Source organism: Varroa destructor, unplaced genomic scaffold, assembly GCF_002443255.2.
Source record: "Varroa destructor unplaced genomic scaffold, Vdes_3.0 BEIS01000005.1, whole genome shotgun sequence".
In the NCBI taxonomy this organism is placed as follows: Eukaryota; Metazoa; Arthropoda; class Arachnida; order Mesostigmata; family Varroidae; genus Varroa; species Varroa destructor.
The window spans coordinates 9472335-9489864 of NW_019211458.1; the positions used below are offsets into that span (position 1 = coordinate 9472335).

The 17530-nt window shown below is 40.6% G+C and overlaps 1 protein-coding gene across 4 annotated transcripts; it reads left to right on the forward strand.

Annotated features, from left to right (window-relative positions):
* Window positions 1-3448: 3448 nt before the first annotated feature.
* Window positions 3449-16016, forward strand: LOC111251861 (uncharacterized). 4 transcript variants are annotated; one of them, XM_022808928.2, is made up of 9 exons: window positions 3449-4052; window positions 8671-8835; window positions 9648-9770; window positions 9899-10012; window positions 11330-11410; window positions 11700-11957; window positions 12672-12811; window positions 14876-15002; window positions 15448-16016. In XM_022808928.2, exons 1-9 carry the CDS (start codon window positions 4002-4004, stop codon window positions 15757-15759), a joined length of 1371 nt encoding a protein of 456 aa, XP_022664663.1. In that variant the 5' UTR covers window positions 3449-4001; the 3' UTR covers window positions 15760-16016. The 4 variants fall into 4 exon arrangements, with proteins under 4 accessions (XP_022664663.1, XP_022664665.1, XP_022664667.1 ...); XM_022808930.2 differs by having other exon boundaries at window positions 3450-4052; window positions 14909-15002; XM_086990662.1 differs by lacking the exon at window positions 3449-4052 and adding an exon at window positions 7213-7368.
* The last annotated feature ends 1514 nt before the right edge of the window (window positions 16017-17530 follow it).

Here is a 17530-nt window from a genome sequence, read left to right on the forward strand (position 1 = left end):
AAATTGAATAAACGATTTCTTGATTAAGTTAAATCATTAAATTGTTCTATTTAGATCTGTTTGTTTTGCTGGACATAGCAGAGTCTTTTCATCACCTCAACGTTTAACATACACTTTCAACCTAGTAGAATAACACCAGTATTAGATCACCAGAGATACAGCATGAGCTTTTGCAGGTGTACGTATGTACGAGTAAAGAGAAACAAATGTCTCTGCCTTTATTTTTAATTTGCGTTCAAAATATATGGTGTGAATTTGTCGACTTTTTGACCTTATTAATTTGGCGGAATTGTAAATATATCTGTAAAGCCCTAAAATTTTTAAACTGTTCAACGTCCCTACAATTAGCCCGCTGAAACAGTGAGTGATAATATTTAAGTGAACGCCAATAGCTTTCAGAAAGTACAAGCGCATCTCGAATACAAAAACATTGTTATAAAATGGACACCGTTATTTTCAAATATAAGCTTATTGTTTATTACGTTTCCTACTACATACATATGTTGAGACAAACTAGCCTAGCTTTATTGTTAACCGACAGGAATGAGTGCTTCACAATTATGTGCTGTGCCTTCATGTAGACGTAGACTCATATTATAATGCTTTGCAACATTAAAACTCTGCGATCCTTATTCGGGGGAATGTCCTTGTATCGCGGCTCTTATCCGCTACGACTCCATGAGTCCTATTTTACGTTGCATAGTTCAGGCCTTCTCGTGATTTCTTTGCACGCGGGTCGGGCCGGATTCTATTCTATCTAAAGCCAATTAGCGGACACTTGACGGGGGAGGCTTGAACAAGTCCGCAGTGACAGACCAACATAATAAGGCCCTCCGTTGCCCTGAAGCATATTCTGTTGTCATGGCAGCTTTCGTAGTGATAGCCACTGTTCGTTCGTCTAACAAAATTTATGCTTACGTTTTTTTCAGCGGCGAATCTGCAGATCTATTATCGGCTGAATAGAACGAAATGCACCCACTTCCTTGGTTTTCTCCTACAAGCCCGCATGCGTCGTAGTCGTCGACGTATGCACGTGGTCTAGCCCATATCTTTCTGTTCGGCAAAAAGAATGTAATCAATCCGCATACGATTTCATCTGCGTCTACGCACCCTCAAGGACAGGTCAAAAATCGTAAAGTTTCGCCTGATGTTGAACAGCTTTGCCTGTGCTTGTGTTTCAGAATCTCTACGGGATCATAGACGTCGACGTTACGGACAATGTGAGCTACTTTCAGAATCGGCACATCGAGCAGTCTTTAGCACATTCTAACGTTAGGATAACTGGAACTTACCCGCAGGCGGACGGGCGGGTCGAGCAGGCGGTCCCCGCAGTCACGGAGCGAATGTCTGCACGCTTACCAGTTTATTTTGTTCTCGGTGCTTCCAGTAATCGCTGTTACGGTGAATCTGAAGTGAGCGAGGCCTTAGACGTAACTCGGTTCGAATTGCTCCACCAGATTAAAGTCGTATTTTTCAGAGTCGCGGTCATTCCAACCGCCTGATCTCTTCGTATTCGAGCTTCGAAAGGCGGCCTACATCCGCTTTCTCCAGCCGAAGCAGGTCTCTAACACAACACGCTTTTGGTGCCAAGCATTTTGGTCTAGCGGGCCCTCGTCCATCGTCTTCAATAGCAGTCAGACACGCTTCTAAGGCTGCTACCAAAATCTAGGCCAGGATAGCACGTTGAAAAGCAAAGCGCTCGGAACACCTATCGGCAGCGGCTAACTGCCGTCAACGTAACGGAAAACACTGAGCGTCAAATTAAGGCATCTCGCGCAGCGGTGTGGTAGAGTGAAACGGACGCAAAAACATAAATCGTTATAATAAATGCATTTCCAGTTTCGGCAGTGGATATATAAAGCCCTTTAGGTGGACGGTTAGTTGATATTCGCCAACGGTCGGCGCCTTGTCGTTCAAACAATATATATATGTATATATAGTTCAATAGATATCGTCGATGATTTCGTGGATTTCTCAAAGAATGTGACATTTATCTCTTCTTTTCGCTGTTGAAAGGCCGACATTTATTTTCTTTAGCCTGCTTCAAAGACTTTCCAGCAATCGTATCGTTCTTCTCCGCTCTCTTGTCAACGCCGCGTTATTTGGTTGCCCTACTGCAACGCTACCGTCGCAGCTATTTCTCTTGAACAGAATCTCGTACCCACCAAACTGGGCTCCAGGGCTGGTTCAACTGGAACCCAGATAAAGACACGTCCTCGAGGTGGAATTCGCTGCTGCCGTGGCGGGCGAGAGCCATTCGCGCTCGCCTTCGCCTGCCTTTGGAACCATCGCGGTATTTTTCATACTTTATGATGTCAAAAATGTATATGATGATAATCTTTTCCTTCGGGAAGAATATTTAAATCTCTAGGGGATGTGGTGTATCTGCTGGCTAAGGGAAGCTCCGTTCGCGCGCCGCCAATCCCCTATCGCTTCCCCTTCTAACTGAAGCTCGAGGTGGTGCGGAACTCGCTTGAGGCCTCTGAAGTCATTAACGTTGTTCGCTGTCGTGCTCGATGTCGGTGTTGTTGTCGTCTGAAACTTTCCCCTCTAGAGCTTAGCTGGATGAAGAAAAAACCGAAGGGTATAAAAAGGAAATAACAACGACAGACATTAAACTGAGCCAACGAAATATGTGATATACATCCTTACATATATCGAAATCAAGTCTATATCACTGAGAAAGTACAAGCGGTGTATAAATGCCAACAGTAAGTATAGACTAAGCGCTCACTGGAAACGTGTCCTATTGTGTTAAACGTATCGCCGGACATTTATAAAATCATCTGTAAACTAGAGCTACATGAAAGTATTCCAATGTTTTTGACTCTTCTACCTGCGTTTATGCCATAGAGATATGAATACTACACCAAGATGTACACTGTACGACAAACAGGTTGACATGTTGTTCTCGTATTTAGTATTATAAATTGATTAATATTTAGTGTTTTAGCGAACATGATAAAAGGTAAGTTCGTGATTAAATGTATAGAGACCATTCCAGTCGCTCATCCAGTACCCACATTAGATAGACCGTTTATTAGAGGTGTCCTCTTAGTATTTAGAATAAAAAGTTGAATTAGTCCATTTACGAGTAATTATTTCATGGGTCTGACTTTGTGCGAAACGAACTTTATTTATTTAATTAAACATAAAACTTCTTTCTCTAAATTAACTCACATTTTCATCTAAATCAACATATGCTTTAATCTAAAGATTGGTACAATGTGTATAACAAATGATAGTGATCAGGTGCCAGATACGAAAGAGTTTTAGCTGCGGTATTGAAATGCGAGACATATAGTTATCAAGAGTTGAACTGCTGCGTTTGACCAGAGGACCTCCCCGCCAGGAATAAGCTGAAAGGCGGGGCAAACCGTCGCTCTTTAAGGCAGCACCAAGGGCCACAACGAGAAAGCACTGGGACCTCGAGAGAGACCCTACAGACCTTCTTGTCGAGTCCCGGACCCTTCGAAAACAGCGCGTAGCCCTTAGCGTTTCTTACAGTTTGGTTGTTTTCATTGACCGGCAAGGCACTGTTGTGATTAGAGAGTGGGTTAGAGGCCTGTTGCAGCCAAAAGAAAGAGAAGGGAACACGCATCGACGTAGACGACTTCAGCCTGAGACAAACACATCGACCACACGGTTGTGGCGGCGGCGGCGGCGGCGGCAATACGGCGTCTTGCTATGTGCACCCACTTTGTACATCTCCTATACCTAGAAACCTAGACGTTGTACCTACGCTGTAGGAAGTGTGCTGCAAACAACCAGCTGTTAGGCTCGCAGTAGGGCTATCGAGGCGCTGCCGGCCTGTCTTCCTCGCTAGTGTTAGCAGAGGCTGAGCAGAAAATCCGAACCGTTAGTGCTTTACACCTTCTTCAGGCTAGATTATAATAGTGTACGGTGATAAGATAGTGAGTACACGTATGTCCAACAAAAAGGTTCACCCGTGATTGGCGCGTCAGCGAAAAACTAAACATTCGTAGAAAAAAAAAAAAAAAATGGCGACTAATTTAGCTGCCATCGAAGATGAGCAGGTGCTTGCTGACATGGTGAGTAGCATTTACGAAAAACTGAAATCGAGCAATATCTATCTAGTTACTAAAGACATCCTGTACAGTTAAAAAAAATGCACTGCCTGCGTATTAGCACGTGCTTTGTTCGGCCTTATTGGTTACATTACACGATAATGGATTATATTAATGTTGTTTAGCTGTCATAAAAAGCAGGAATAGGGACTTCCACTGCAAACATTTAGCGTTATAGCAAATAAATGGTATCTGACGCTTGCATGAATACCTATAAGTTTACGGATAACCGCTTTGCCGGCTGTTTTAACATTTCTTAATTATAGAGAGAAGTAAGGTGTATACAGATTATCTCTTAATTACGCTAAAACGCAGGAACAACAATTGCAGGTCACTAGCTTCATATCCGCTCGAGACCGCATTTTGAAGATGTTAAAGAAATATTCCAGCCACATAAAATTCTATAAAATCAACCATGCCCTATGCATACATGTACGACTATGCGTACAACTCAAGGTTGTACATTTTAACCAAGGCTCAGATATAGGTATGAAACTAAAAAATCATGCCAGCTGATCAATAGGCTAATACTACTCAATGAAGTATGAAATGAGCTGAAAATATTCCTTAAAAGGTTGGGCTTCAGCGGTTTGTTTTCAAATGTTTGCATTGTTTTCCTATAGGAAGCGCGCCAAATTTAAAACAGAATGTAACCAAATGATATTTCTTATGATAAGATATGCAGTTTTACATAATAATACCAGATATTCCAAGTTTTATTTAAGTGGTACTTTCAAACATAGTCCATGTTTTGTTGATTGGACTAAGATTTAACAGTATCTGCTGGAAAGTGGCTGTTTTTTTTTCTATCTACCGTGTCGTAAATACTACCGGTCTGATCACAGTTCTCGCGTTTACCCCTTTTTGGCCGTTGTTCTTTTCGTATCTGCCTCAATACGTGTTTAGCCACCCTTCAAAGTGTAGCTAGCACTGTTATTAGCCTCAAAATTGAAGGGTATATTCATTTTCGTCACGTGTTCTTCGCTAATCTTACTTAAATTTATATTAATGATGAGCCAATGAAACAACTTGGCCCTTTTGTATAAAACAGAATGGAATCTACTTGCGAAAATTATCATATGCTAAATTTTCCTTATCAGTGATATTCTAGTGATGGCATCTTTGACGGTTTTTCGTTTCATCCGACGTCGGCTTTTATCTGATAACAACGGTCATGTACTATTCATTGTATCATCATTCATCTACATAACCAATTTCAGCTGACCTACAGTGACTTACGATGCAGGTCGATCGACATATTTGTGAAAAGGGTAACTTTATTTGATTCACGATGTATAAACAATATCATCTGCCTCATGTAGCACTTTGAGTGAGTACAAGAATGACTAAAGGGTGTATCTTTGTGACTTAGGTTTTCTACCTAGCATAATTAAAACGGTTCCGTCATAGCTCTGACGACCCTTTCGAACCTGCAAACGACGACCTTCTGCAGAAGTTAACGTGTTAATTTTTCTCATATGCAACGCTTTCTGAATATTAGCTTCGCTTGCGTGATGCGAGAGCCCTTCAAACGAACGCACTGTAACTATGATGACGTATTCTTAATAGTGCAGCATTGATTAGAATAAAGTTACGCTAAATGGATAGATCGATTGAGCTGGCATAGACCGGCAGCACAACTTCCGTTGAATGTCGGATATAAAATCGCAAGTGAGAAGTAGCTCACGCTAACTCAACAAGCGCAAACGCGAACACGCATAGTAAATATGAGGTTAGCTAGAAGTTCTCATTTAATTATACCTTTTTCTTTTGTTAGGTCACCCTTACGTGTGCTATACGAATTTGAATAAAGAAGATCAACAATATTGCGTGTCAAACTCTGACAAGTGCGCTTTGAAAATGGTCCATTATCAAATATAGGACTTCGGTAATCATTCATGAACCTTGCCTTTACACCAGAAAGCGGTCTTTTTGACCGGGTTCGACACCATTCGATTGCGCAAGTAAACATCGTATAAATGACTCATAGATCTTGGAGAAGTACAAAAATAATTGAAGTTTTCTACAATTAGAAAGATAATGATGTTCGATATTTTAAACGATAAAAATAGTACGCGTGAACGACGGCTTAAGTCGCGCGTGCTCTGTGTATTTTTCTGTAATCAAGACAAAACGATTGGCGAACGAGGCCAGCGACTTCAGTAAAGTCATGCTGCAAAATGACATCCGTAGCTTATAATACGCAGCTACAGGTTGAAAATCAGCTCAGGCAACTGAGTACCGCAAATCTAAATTCCGATTTCCACAGCAGTGAAAAAGATGGGGTTCTGTACACTACTAGCACCTCTTACTAGCTTAATTCTACTACCCTCGAGTGCGGTTAAATACTTTTAATTGCATACTATGTATATTTTTATCGAGTGACAGTATACGCAGTCTACCTGTATCGGAACCGCTTAAGTAAACCTGTAATATTTAGGGTAGTTCATAGAAAAACATCAAAGGATATTCATGTTATATTCATTATTAGCAGACGATAATTAATGCTAGAAGACGTAGAACAACCGATACTGCTTTGATACCGCTTCCCTATTTAAAATACTAGTTTACTACGTACACCAATGTGTCGCTAATGGATCTCAATGTAATGCGTTTCGTATATCGTATTGTACCATCATACTATACCGACATCTGTGCATTTTTGACCATAGACTTCAGATCATCTACTTAGTGAGCAGATCGTAAATTCAGTGAATACATTCGCGCATGGCTAGAAGTACAGTTCTTCTTGCTTGTGCTTTGAGGCCTACACAAAGACCTTCCGTGAAGATCTAAGTGAGGTTATTGTCATCATACCTGAACTGTATCTGATGTCACTTTATGTCACAAACGGAGGCGTGTCCCAAGCTCCTGTACCATGGGTTGATATATAGGAAAGTATAAGAAGACAAAAAGCTGACACCGTGCCAACAGTAAAATAAAAACACAGCGTAAACTTCACTTGGCCATCTTTATAGATCATAGAACCTACTTAATTATGTCATGTTGTTTTTCTTGTCCTAAGTTCGCAATACTCGTAACGTCTAAATTGTCATCTAAATATCATCATTTACAGATGACTACTCGCGTCGATAATGAGTTCTAGGGGAGAAGACTATAGGGACACGTTTGTGTTATTATTCCTTGTTTGTCTACTTCGCTGATTGATGATTGCAAGGGTTGTTAGAAAGACGTCGGACACGCGCTCGTTCAATGCACTGAATGGCAGCAGGTTGTCTTCATTCACGGCTATAAACGGCTCATAAGTCTCAATTCTCATGTATGTGTATCGGAAATTTAAACAATTTGTACAAAATTCGAAGCTGTCGCTTCGTTACGTTTCTCTTAGCATTAGCTTCGCATCGGAATATTTACAACGCTACTATTCTCGCTTGAGCCTCAATGAGTTCCTATTTAATATACAAGTCAAAACAAAGTTTTTAAAATAGACATTCAGTCAAACAAGTGTTTCTCTTTTCAACAGTACGAACTTAGGGGAGAAGAAAAAATGAGAGGACAAATTAGGACAATACTTCGACTACAATTAGCGATTCAAACTCCTATTAAATTCAAACTCCTATTAAATTCAAACTCCTATATTCTAGATATGGCTCGTGTATGAATAATTAGGCACACATTAATAATAACAGATATGTTTTCAGGTTAAACTTCAGTTGTTTCAATGTTCTCTAACGTCCTGAGACGAAGCCTGCTTTTCGCTATGTTCGGATATATGTGAGCCGTTCATTGCTCATACCTAACGCCAACAGGATAGATGTATGTTTCGACATGTTACTCACGTCAATGATGAATAACACTAAACAACATGCCCAAGCAGGGCAAAGCATTGAGTAAGAGTTCAATCTTCAGTGGGAGGCATTGTTTTCTGTGTGATCCAAAACGCTTCGAGATGGATGACTTGGGGTATTGATGGGCGAATATTGTGCTCAGCCGCAGGTGGAGTATCAAGTCAGTTTAAGCCTTGTTCGGTTATAAATTGTTACTGGACATGTAGTGTAGATCTTCGGTTCTGATTTATTATTATAATATTGCTAGACCAATAAGATTTAGCTGCATACTAATCTAAGTTTAAGCTGCCTATTACATCACGATGTAAGATAGCAATCAATTTAGGCTAAACAGTCCAATAAAAAAACAAAGACGCTTCATCTGTAACGAAAGTTTCAAAGTGATTTTTCTGCGTAAATTGAAAGCGCGAGAGACAATTTTCCAGTGTCCTCTTTCGTATGCATTATTTAACAGACTTGGCTGCTGCAGATTATCGGGCATTTGGATCGATGAGAAATCCATTGTCTGGAAAAAGATTTTAGAAGTTGAGGAAGTTAGAAAATAAATGTTTAACTGTTTCGGACCAAAGAGCCGAGAACTCCATCGAAAGGGAATCTGCGACTTGCCGTGTAAATGGCAAAGGACACAAACCTCTTCGATGATCTAGGACCTACCGCCGTTCTGGAAAATAAGACCGAGCATTACCTAATAAAGCTTGGAATTTACACGTATTTGGCTATAAATACAATTGTAATGACCAAATTGTATATATTTTGTTTTTCTTTGATTACAGCTCGAGGAGGAAAGCGACTTCGAGCGACGAAGCGCGATTCGAAACCGTCTGACAGAGCTAAAGAGACAGAAACGCGAAATGCGCGAGGCTCAGGCAAAGCGACGTGAGGATGACCGTGAGCAGGCAATAAGAAATAAGGCTGCGCAGGCCCAACTGCAAAAACAGGTAATTGAATTTCTGTTTTTTTCACCTCTTAGTCTGTTACAGCCTCGTCTTCCCGTTCTGGCGTCGACAACGTCCGACACAACGTCAAGAGTGACGGCTGGAGCGGTATGTCTAAGAAACACTGAGGCGAAGGCTAAGCACGTCGCGAGTATCAACAAGCACAAAAAAAACTGCTACTGTTTTTTCATATTATATGAGGCGTCAAAAACGAAAAGTGTAAGAAAGAGGCGATGCCAACATGTTTCGATAGTAAATGTGCGCGTTACATGGTCTAGCCAGTCATAGTAATGTAGCGGGAACAGAACAACGTCTGCCAACGGATCCTTCACATGTTCTGTTAACACTTACGTATTCAAGTCAATATTATCGCCTATCATTAGCTCGACAAGGTACTGACTTAACTGAAAATCCGATGAGACTTCATCGGATCATAATACTTGAACGTATGCCTATGCAATGTTTGTATCCTATGCATTATAAGGCGCCTAACATTTATGTCCTTAGTGATTGAACACGTGCTGAAGACAACCAAACGGGCTGGCCAATAACTGGGCCACGCCCAATACAGCTACTGCCAGGATTAACTAATATTCGCTTCTATCGATGATACTGGTTCAGATCTATATTCCAAAATATCGGTGTTTTCCCATCATTTCTAGTATCGATATAAATCATCTGCATTCGGCATAACTGAAACAAAGTAAAATGGATGTTTTATTTAACAATCGAATTTGTCAGGTTCACAGCTTTGTACACGTCAGGCAAATGCAATATTTTAGCTATTTGAAAATGTTCGATTATGTATTTGGTAGCGTACGATGGACATGTACGACGCTATGGCTAAATCTGGCCCTGCTGGAAGTACGAAGGTGATGGATGTGGGCATCTACAAACGGGGCGAAGCTGGCGAAGGTATCGTCACATCAACTAATCAGGTGGGTGTCGTTCGAATGGTTTCCCTGTTGCAGCGACAAGGAAGCGCCATTTTCCGTCGTTTGAAGACGCCATGTCAGCCGATAGTAGCTGAGAGCGGCATAATGATCGTAGACTTTTGTGATTACAGAGTTTAGTCGAAGATGCCATCAAGGAGAGTACAAGACAACGCGAACTGGAAAAAAAGCGGATGCTCGCAGCTTTTGATGCCGCTGCCAAATCGGGACCCGCCGGAGCTCCCAAGGCAAATTCTGATTTTTCATGTTGATTTAGCGCATGCCCTTCCTATGTGATATATGGCACTAATATAATGATCCAAGATATGCATAGATATTCTTGCAAGTGCATGCACGTAAGAAGCAGCTATAGTGATACGTGCATGTTCCAGGTGTGAGATAGTATTAAACGATATCGTTGTAGAAAAAAGTATCGGCCGTCTTTTTTAGCTAGATGGCTTCAAAGTCATGTGTATCTCAGCTTATATGGATCGCGTTGACTCGGCGTTGCTGTTATTTGAAGACTAAACTTTGGTAGTAGTTAATAAGTTAAAATTGCTGCAGAGCCTTTATTCTGTGAAGGTGGCTAGATGTTCCTTGAAAAATCGTTAGATTTTATGGTTTCAAATTCTACGAAGGTCCATAAGGAGTTCCAACTTTTCATGGAAGAAATGATCCAAAAAAGGGCTGGATCGTCGTTTTAGAAATTTCGATGCCCTCCCTGTAGTCGTTTACCGATCACGGAAAAGGCTGATGCAATTAGTGCTGAAGTGAACCAGGACCGAGACGTGATATCGTAAAGTAATTAAACATCCGTCTCTGAAGAGTTTTATATTATTTAACGGAAACTAGTCAGTGTCGCACACTCTAACCAAAAAATTTACGCAATCGCACTTTCGCTCGCAAGCCCCTACGGAAACGTGATGACAAAAAATAACTACGCATGGTAATAATACGCGAAAAAAAGCATGCTTCACAATCTGTGCTGAGGGTTAGGCTGACGTCAAAGGAGTTGGTGCTTGCTATAGGTTTGGCGGAATTGGACATCAATCCTGCATTTCAAGTTTCTGCCACCTGGCAACACGACCGATTCGAACCTCTACCATCAATGAAATTATAACAAGCCATTCGAGAAAAAGCTGACCAGAACTAGGACAAATGTCCTTTCTAGCGGTGATTATATCAGCAATACCTGATACAGCTTAAATGGGAAATTCTTCATATATCCGTCGTATAGCGCAAATTTAACACTGTCAGACTATCATTCGTTTCTGCCTCCGCAGGACTTCCTTAAGGGTGCTAACTTAGTTTCAAAACATTGGCTCAAATATCATTGATCACAATTTTCGCCGAGGAACCACCAAAAATAAAATTACGGTGTTATCAGAGAGAATGATAGACGGTCACAGATTAAGATGACATATACTTAGCTTCGTAGTATTATTATGCAGATAGATAGAAATGATCTGCTTCAATTTTGGCTTAAAAACAATCAACATTTTTCGACCACCCAATATATTAGAACAACCACATATTAATGCGTAAGTTGACGACCTCTTTAACAGGAAGTGGACTTCGAGGCGTTCAGAAAAGCTAACGTTGACAACTACGAAATTGGAAAGCAAGATTATGATCCCACGATGCAAGTACGTATTAAGAGCTGCCTCTAAGAGCTACATGCTCTTTATTATGCGACGGTATGGAACCCTTAGATAATTAGTTCATGTTGACGCTTTAAAAACATCCTGTATACGTTTGTATTTTACTAATTACTGTTCGGCTTTTCTCAGTTAGCCGTGGATTGGTTTTATGCACATTGCAATATTTTTAGCATATATTCACAATGATTAGATATTTCTATTCTGGAATGATCGCTAAATTGCACTCAAATAAGAAGTAAACGGTAAAAAATTGTATGATTCGTTTCCAATACAGGTTTCCGGAGGGATTTCGCTGTATAATCCTGAGCTTATAAAGTCGCCTAAAGCGGGCACCCCCGTAACGTGCATGAACAATGGGCCAGATTTGGCTGCTATAGCGCGGAACATCAATCCTCCGATGGACGCGATGCAGCGAGCGATTCGCGAGCGGCAAGAAGCTTGCGATGCGGAAAAGAAACGTATTCTTGCTGCTTATGCCGCTGCCGCTAAGCAGGGTCCTGGACCAAAACAAAACGTCCTGGATGACTTCAAGGTCAGATGCTTAAACTGTTTACATAGTTCGGCCTTATGCATAGCTTTGCCCTGAAAATTATACATAGTAATGCTTATTGTAAATAATCGTTTATTTTCGGACAGGCCTTCAGTTGTGCTTCACATTTTAATAAAGTACCTGATACTTCTTGTTATTATGTGTTCATATACAGTGTTTTAAATAACGCGCCTAAAAACGCATAGGTCCAACGTTGATAGACGCTACTGCGTTTGAAAATGTGCGACTGCTATGATTGTTGTCAGAGTGTTTGTTAACTTTATGAGCAATTGTGCTCGATCCAAGAGTAACGCGGGTGTTCTGTCCCGGACATTCTTACCGAAACGTTGTAAGGGCATATACTATTCATTATGGGAGAAAGTAATGCGTCCAAAGGTGTTTATAACAAATACTCCGTTCGGTAACTGAAGCGAGTTTCTACAGGCTCAACTGCTATAGAGGAAACGAGAGATCAGTAGAGGCTGCCGTTTGTATCTCTTTAGGGATCTTTTTTAAACATTTCTGCGAGAAGCTAAGAAAAAGATAAAAAGTATTCCATATCCAAATCTCAGTAAAGGGACGCATCTATTGCACCTGCCCAGACGTAAGTGATCGAAACTCAATTTTATAATATCTTAGATTTTTCAGTATTACATGTTCCCACATGTCGAAACGACTTAGCAATAACGATCGCCTGTACGCGCCTTTCTTTTGCAGAACGTGAAACTCGATGATGCAGAATTGGCTAAACCAACGCCAAGTGCTTGCGCAGGTTTTAAAGGCGGTGTCCCAATTGCAAAAGGCACCGACAGCCCGCGGCCTATGCGCTCGACCTGCTTCAATCCAACGAAACCCAAGTAAGCAGCTTGCGGTCTCAGTCTATACCAAAGCTACCAATGTGTATCACAATAGGACGACACTGAATCGTAAAAGGCATTTTTACAGAGGCGATGGATTAAGCTAACTTATTGTGCTTGTCTATATGACGAGCTCCCTTAAAAGCAGCGAAATATAGGCCATTTTCGAACGAGGAATCAGAACCGAAAGCCAATAGGGTGTTCAGTGAGGGAAAGCAGCAATCTCAATGGACCACAAATTTATTTTATGGTCCTGTGTTCTATCCATACATAAAGTATTCCCTGTTAATCATACAATTTCGTGTTTTGTTAGAGGGTGAACAGCGCGCCAGCGTGCACTAGCGGTCCTGGTGTACATTCAGTTGGGACAGGTGTTTTGCACGAAGATTTTTATTATGACTACAATATTATTATCAACATAAGTACAGCCTTGGATCCTTCCCAATACCGAGATCATGTGAAATTCCTTCAAAATGGCTAATCGATTCGACTAGAGCTACTGTATATGCTGATCTAGCACACATCGCAACTTAGTACACATCTTTTTCGGCTCATTTACATTAAAATGTAAGGCTTGTCTAGAATCCAAAAATATATAAACAGGGTGTTTTCGTTTGTCTGCCTGTCTTCACATCTTCTACTCCTTAAATTATTACAAATACATATTAAAACAAAACAAAACCTACCGTATTGAGAATACACACTCTAAGGCAACGAAACTTAGGGAGAAAATATTGCCCATCTGGTCTGTCGGCTTCTTGCTTAGCCGCTTGTATGCCATCCAAGCATGCAGTACCATGACGGAATGTTTGTCAAGCGTTATCGACACATTAATAGAATTATAAATCTTCTTTAATTTAATAAAGCTTTCTATTATTAACAAAAGCGCGTTCTTCTTCTTCTTCTTTTTTTTTTTTTTTTTTTTGTTCTATTATAGTAACAGAAGCACACTCGTATCCACTGTCATCGATGCTCTATTTCTCTCCATGCTTGCTTAACTCAACCTAATTTCGAAACATAACTTACTTACTAACATTTATATGTTTATGTCGATATGCGAGTCTTATGTCGGCTTTAAATTGGATAAAGTCGGTTCCTTCTTCTATCTGGCATTGAGCGTACCGCATTGAAAACTACATGGTAGCAATCCGAATATCTCCAACGAAACTTGTTGCATTTTTTCGTTTATTTACAAAATCTCTACAATTTGTCATACGAACTTTATAACAGATACTGCAGGATTTATACGCACCATTTTATAAAGTATCAGGCTATTTCTAAGGGTAGGGGACAAGATTAATTCAGTGGTCCCAGCGGATTGTTGCGCTAGACCCGTATCACTTACCAGTCAGATTGGTAAAAAGTGTTTTTTTTTTTTCTCAATAACAATATATCCCACGCCGCAGTGCAGATTTCAGGCGTTATATTCATGTAGGTGTATAATTGTGAATATAGTTAAATATTATCTAATTACCTGAACTTAATAGCCGTCCGTGGGTCCATAAGAGGAGCACTTTTCGGATCTGACCTAACGATTACGGTTGCAAGCGGTGAAACTTAAATGTTCGGCATTTTTTTTACACTGTTTTTTCACCGATATAGTCAAATCCTTTGCGATTCACTTCAAAAACTCAAATGAAAGTTCGATGCTCTTCACGACATCCACAGAATATCACCCCATAACAATACCAAGGGTTTGCCTTATTATTTAAGAGCAAGTACCAGAACATTCCTGCAAGAGACTGAGTCCTTTACACACATACATTAGGTAGAATACGTTACTTCTTGTATTTATTTACGATAGATCATGATATATTTAGGAAATGCGTACGGCTTAAATGTGAGGTTTCATAAATAAGGAACAGGTTCGTTGGCCTTTCAGCTGTGTTCTTTGTTACGCAGTTATGTCTTCATTATGTCTACAAAAGACAGTATTGTCTAGTTAGTAGATTTACGTAACTTCACTAAGATAACACTGTAAACCGAAGGTATAGTAATTTCCAAGTGTATCTCAAGCACGTGACGAGGTTATATATACGTATATTTATATATGTATTTAAATAGGGCTTTGGATCACGATGTCACCCCGATTTCCAGGCCTCCGCCGGTGTTAAATATCAGACGGGGATCGACGTCAACATATTCCCTAAGTCCGTTCAGCTCACCACCATCAGCAGGAACCCCTTCACAGGTAGAGATCACGATTACATCGAACACTGAAGTTTAGTTCTTGTGGTCTCTAACTATACTTAGGTAGATTTTAGAATTACACTAATTTAATACTTAAAGCGGTTGACGTTGCGAAGTAGCTTGAATCTATGAGGTTCAATTAAGGCTTTCTGCTCGCTAACCTGTTCCTCATACTATAGATGGTTTTACAGAATCCGTTACGCAAGGAGTACTTATCTAAAAGTAATTAGCAATAATAAATCGTTTAATCAGGTTCAAAACTCTCCATGCTACAGATATACTATGCTGTTTGGGACTACAGATATAAACGGGTTGAACTGATTATCAACCGGCTCATATATTCAGGTCATTCATACTCTAGGATCATAAACTAACAACTTTTCATTGAAAGATTGAATTCGTGTATCTCTTGAAATGCCTTGCACCCTTATTTTCGTGGCTTTCAGGGCACACCCCCTCAAAACGCTACGCATTTGCAATCAACTTCTCTTGACGAAGCTGCTCGCAAGCTCGAGGGTGTTGATGCTGCTCAAAAAGCACTGCAGGCCCGCGTCGAGGCCGCAGAACTGGAACGTCAACGGGTCCTGGCCGCGTACCTTGCGTCAAAGGCACCTAGCTCTTCACGGGAAACTATCCCAATGAGGGAGTTACCTACTGGCAACACTTCAGACAGTCCTCAAGTTGCGAGGAAAGTAACTACTGGAGGATCTACTGCTTTCCGCCCAATACCAATCAGACCACCTAGGCCCCTCAAATAGTTCGAATTTACCCGCTATCAACGTTGCCACTCATAGCATTTACAATAATCTAAATCGACCTTTGTGCGCCAATACAACTTGATGGTACAACAAGATGGTGCGTTATACTCAAAGTCAATATATCTGCTACCATTATGAATCCGCTAAGCAATACGGTTATTATTTATTTTGTGATGTTTTCTTCAGTAACTATATTCTAATGGGCAGTAAAAATAAATCAGACTTGTATATTGTCAAAAGCCGTTCGTGGCGATTTACTACATGTTTTCTCTTGGCCTCGGTAATAATTTACGTATTTTAGACAAAAAGCCAAAGTCAGATATGGCAATTTGACCATAATCACTATCAAGAAAGGGTTGCTGGACCATTCCGCACATTGTAGTGTATGCGTATTCTACAAAGAGATTCCTCCTCTTGTTTCTGTCTCTCGAATCACCCCATTAGTTTTCTTACATCGTACGAAATTTGCTAGATTTTATATGTTTTACTATGTTCGCATTACAGACTTGTACATGTACGGGTCCATTTTGTGTACAAAACACTGAATACGAAGCTTCAGCGGCAATTTTGCAATAGGCAGCTCATTCCGTATTTTGCTCAAGCATCAAACGCGCAAGGTAGTAACGGTCAACGTCGCATAGAGCAACCCGTTTCCGCTGAAAGTCAGTTCCATAATTCCGGAACTTCTCAACACAAATATGTTCCGCGTAACTTTTCCATTTTACTCACCAGAGGTCACCGCCTCGTGTGGTTAGAACGATATCTAAAATTTCAAATCAGCTTTCCTTGGTCAGGTTAGGGAGAGATATCGTGCAAAACCCGGTAGCGCCTTAGCCAAGTCGGCGAGCGTTGCAGCCTAAAGGGTGTCATTAGGACCATTCAAGTGAAAGACCCAGAGTTCTCGCTGGCACCTCTATTCGATCGAAATAGACAAGCTAGTTACAGATGAAACGGTACATCGATTCGTCGTTAACATTTCTTGCTGGCCCTATCTGAATTGTACGTGGCTCTTTGCCGGCCGTATTACCAGTACGGCTTCAGAGTGGAGCACAGGGTGTCCAAGATATGTATAGCGAGCACGCCAGCAAAAACTACGCTCGAATTCGAAGGGTAATGTTGACGATAATGGGTGTTTTAGTTCCGTCGAGGAAAAGAAGTCTCTTTCAAACGGTGCACATTTAAGGTGAAGCTTGCAATACGATTCATCACAATTGAATAGTGGATCTTTGCTAACGCAAAGGAGTTCTTGAGCTTCTGTTTATTTGCTTCAGTTTGTGTCTGCCGCGGTACAAGATGAACGTAGCTGCTATTATTGACAGTAAACAGATCTGTATTATTTAACTGCGGGCCACAACGCATAAAAGGTAACACTACACGGGTTTCGTGCGGGTACGTCTTTGAATGGCTCCTTCTATATTTCATACCTTTGTTTGCCAGTGTGTCCTTTTCGTAGTCGACCTACCTTGCCTCTATTCATTGACAAATGTAAAAAGTTGGCAAATTTAATTGAAAATAGAAAGCGGTTATTGATAGCTGCTAAGCCTTTCGATTTCGGGTAGATATATATAGGTTTAACTAATCGATATCGAACAATTTATGTACAGAAGAAAGTTAAAAAGTTATATGTACACCAGACGGACCCGATGACTTAGCCCCACGCCTGTTTTCCCCTTCATTTAATTTGACTAATCGCATTACACCTATCCAAATATGGACTATAGTTCGATTGGAGATTTATACCATTACAGTCTTCTAGTTTTCTCAATTTGAA

Bases quoted from the DNA above. Each gene is read 5' to 3' on its own strand.
- LOC111251861 (XM_022808928.2), top strand. From the start codon at position 4,002: ATGGCGACTAATTTAGCTGCCATCGAAGATGAGCAGGTGCTTGCTGAC. The intron at 11,411-11,699 runs GTACGTATTAAG...TTTCCAATACAG, and splicing joins ATTATGATCCCACGATGCAA to GTTTCCGGAGGGATTTCGCT. The intron at 11,958-12,671 runs GTCAGATGCTTA...TTTCTTTTGCAG, and splicing joins ACGTCCTGGATGACTTCAAG to AACGTGAAACTCGATGATGC.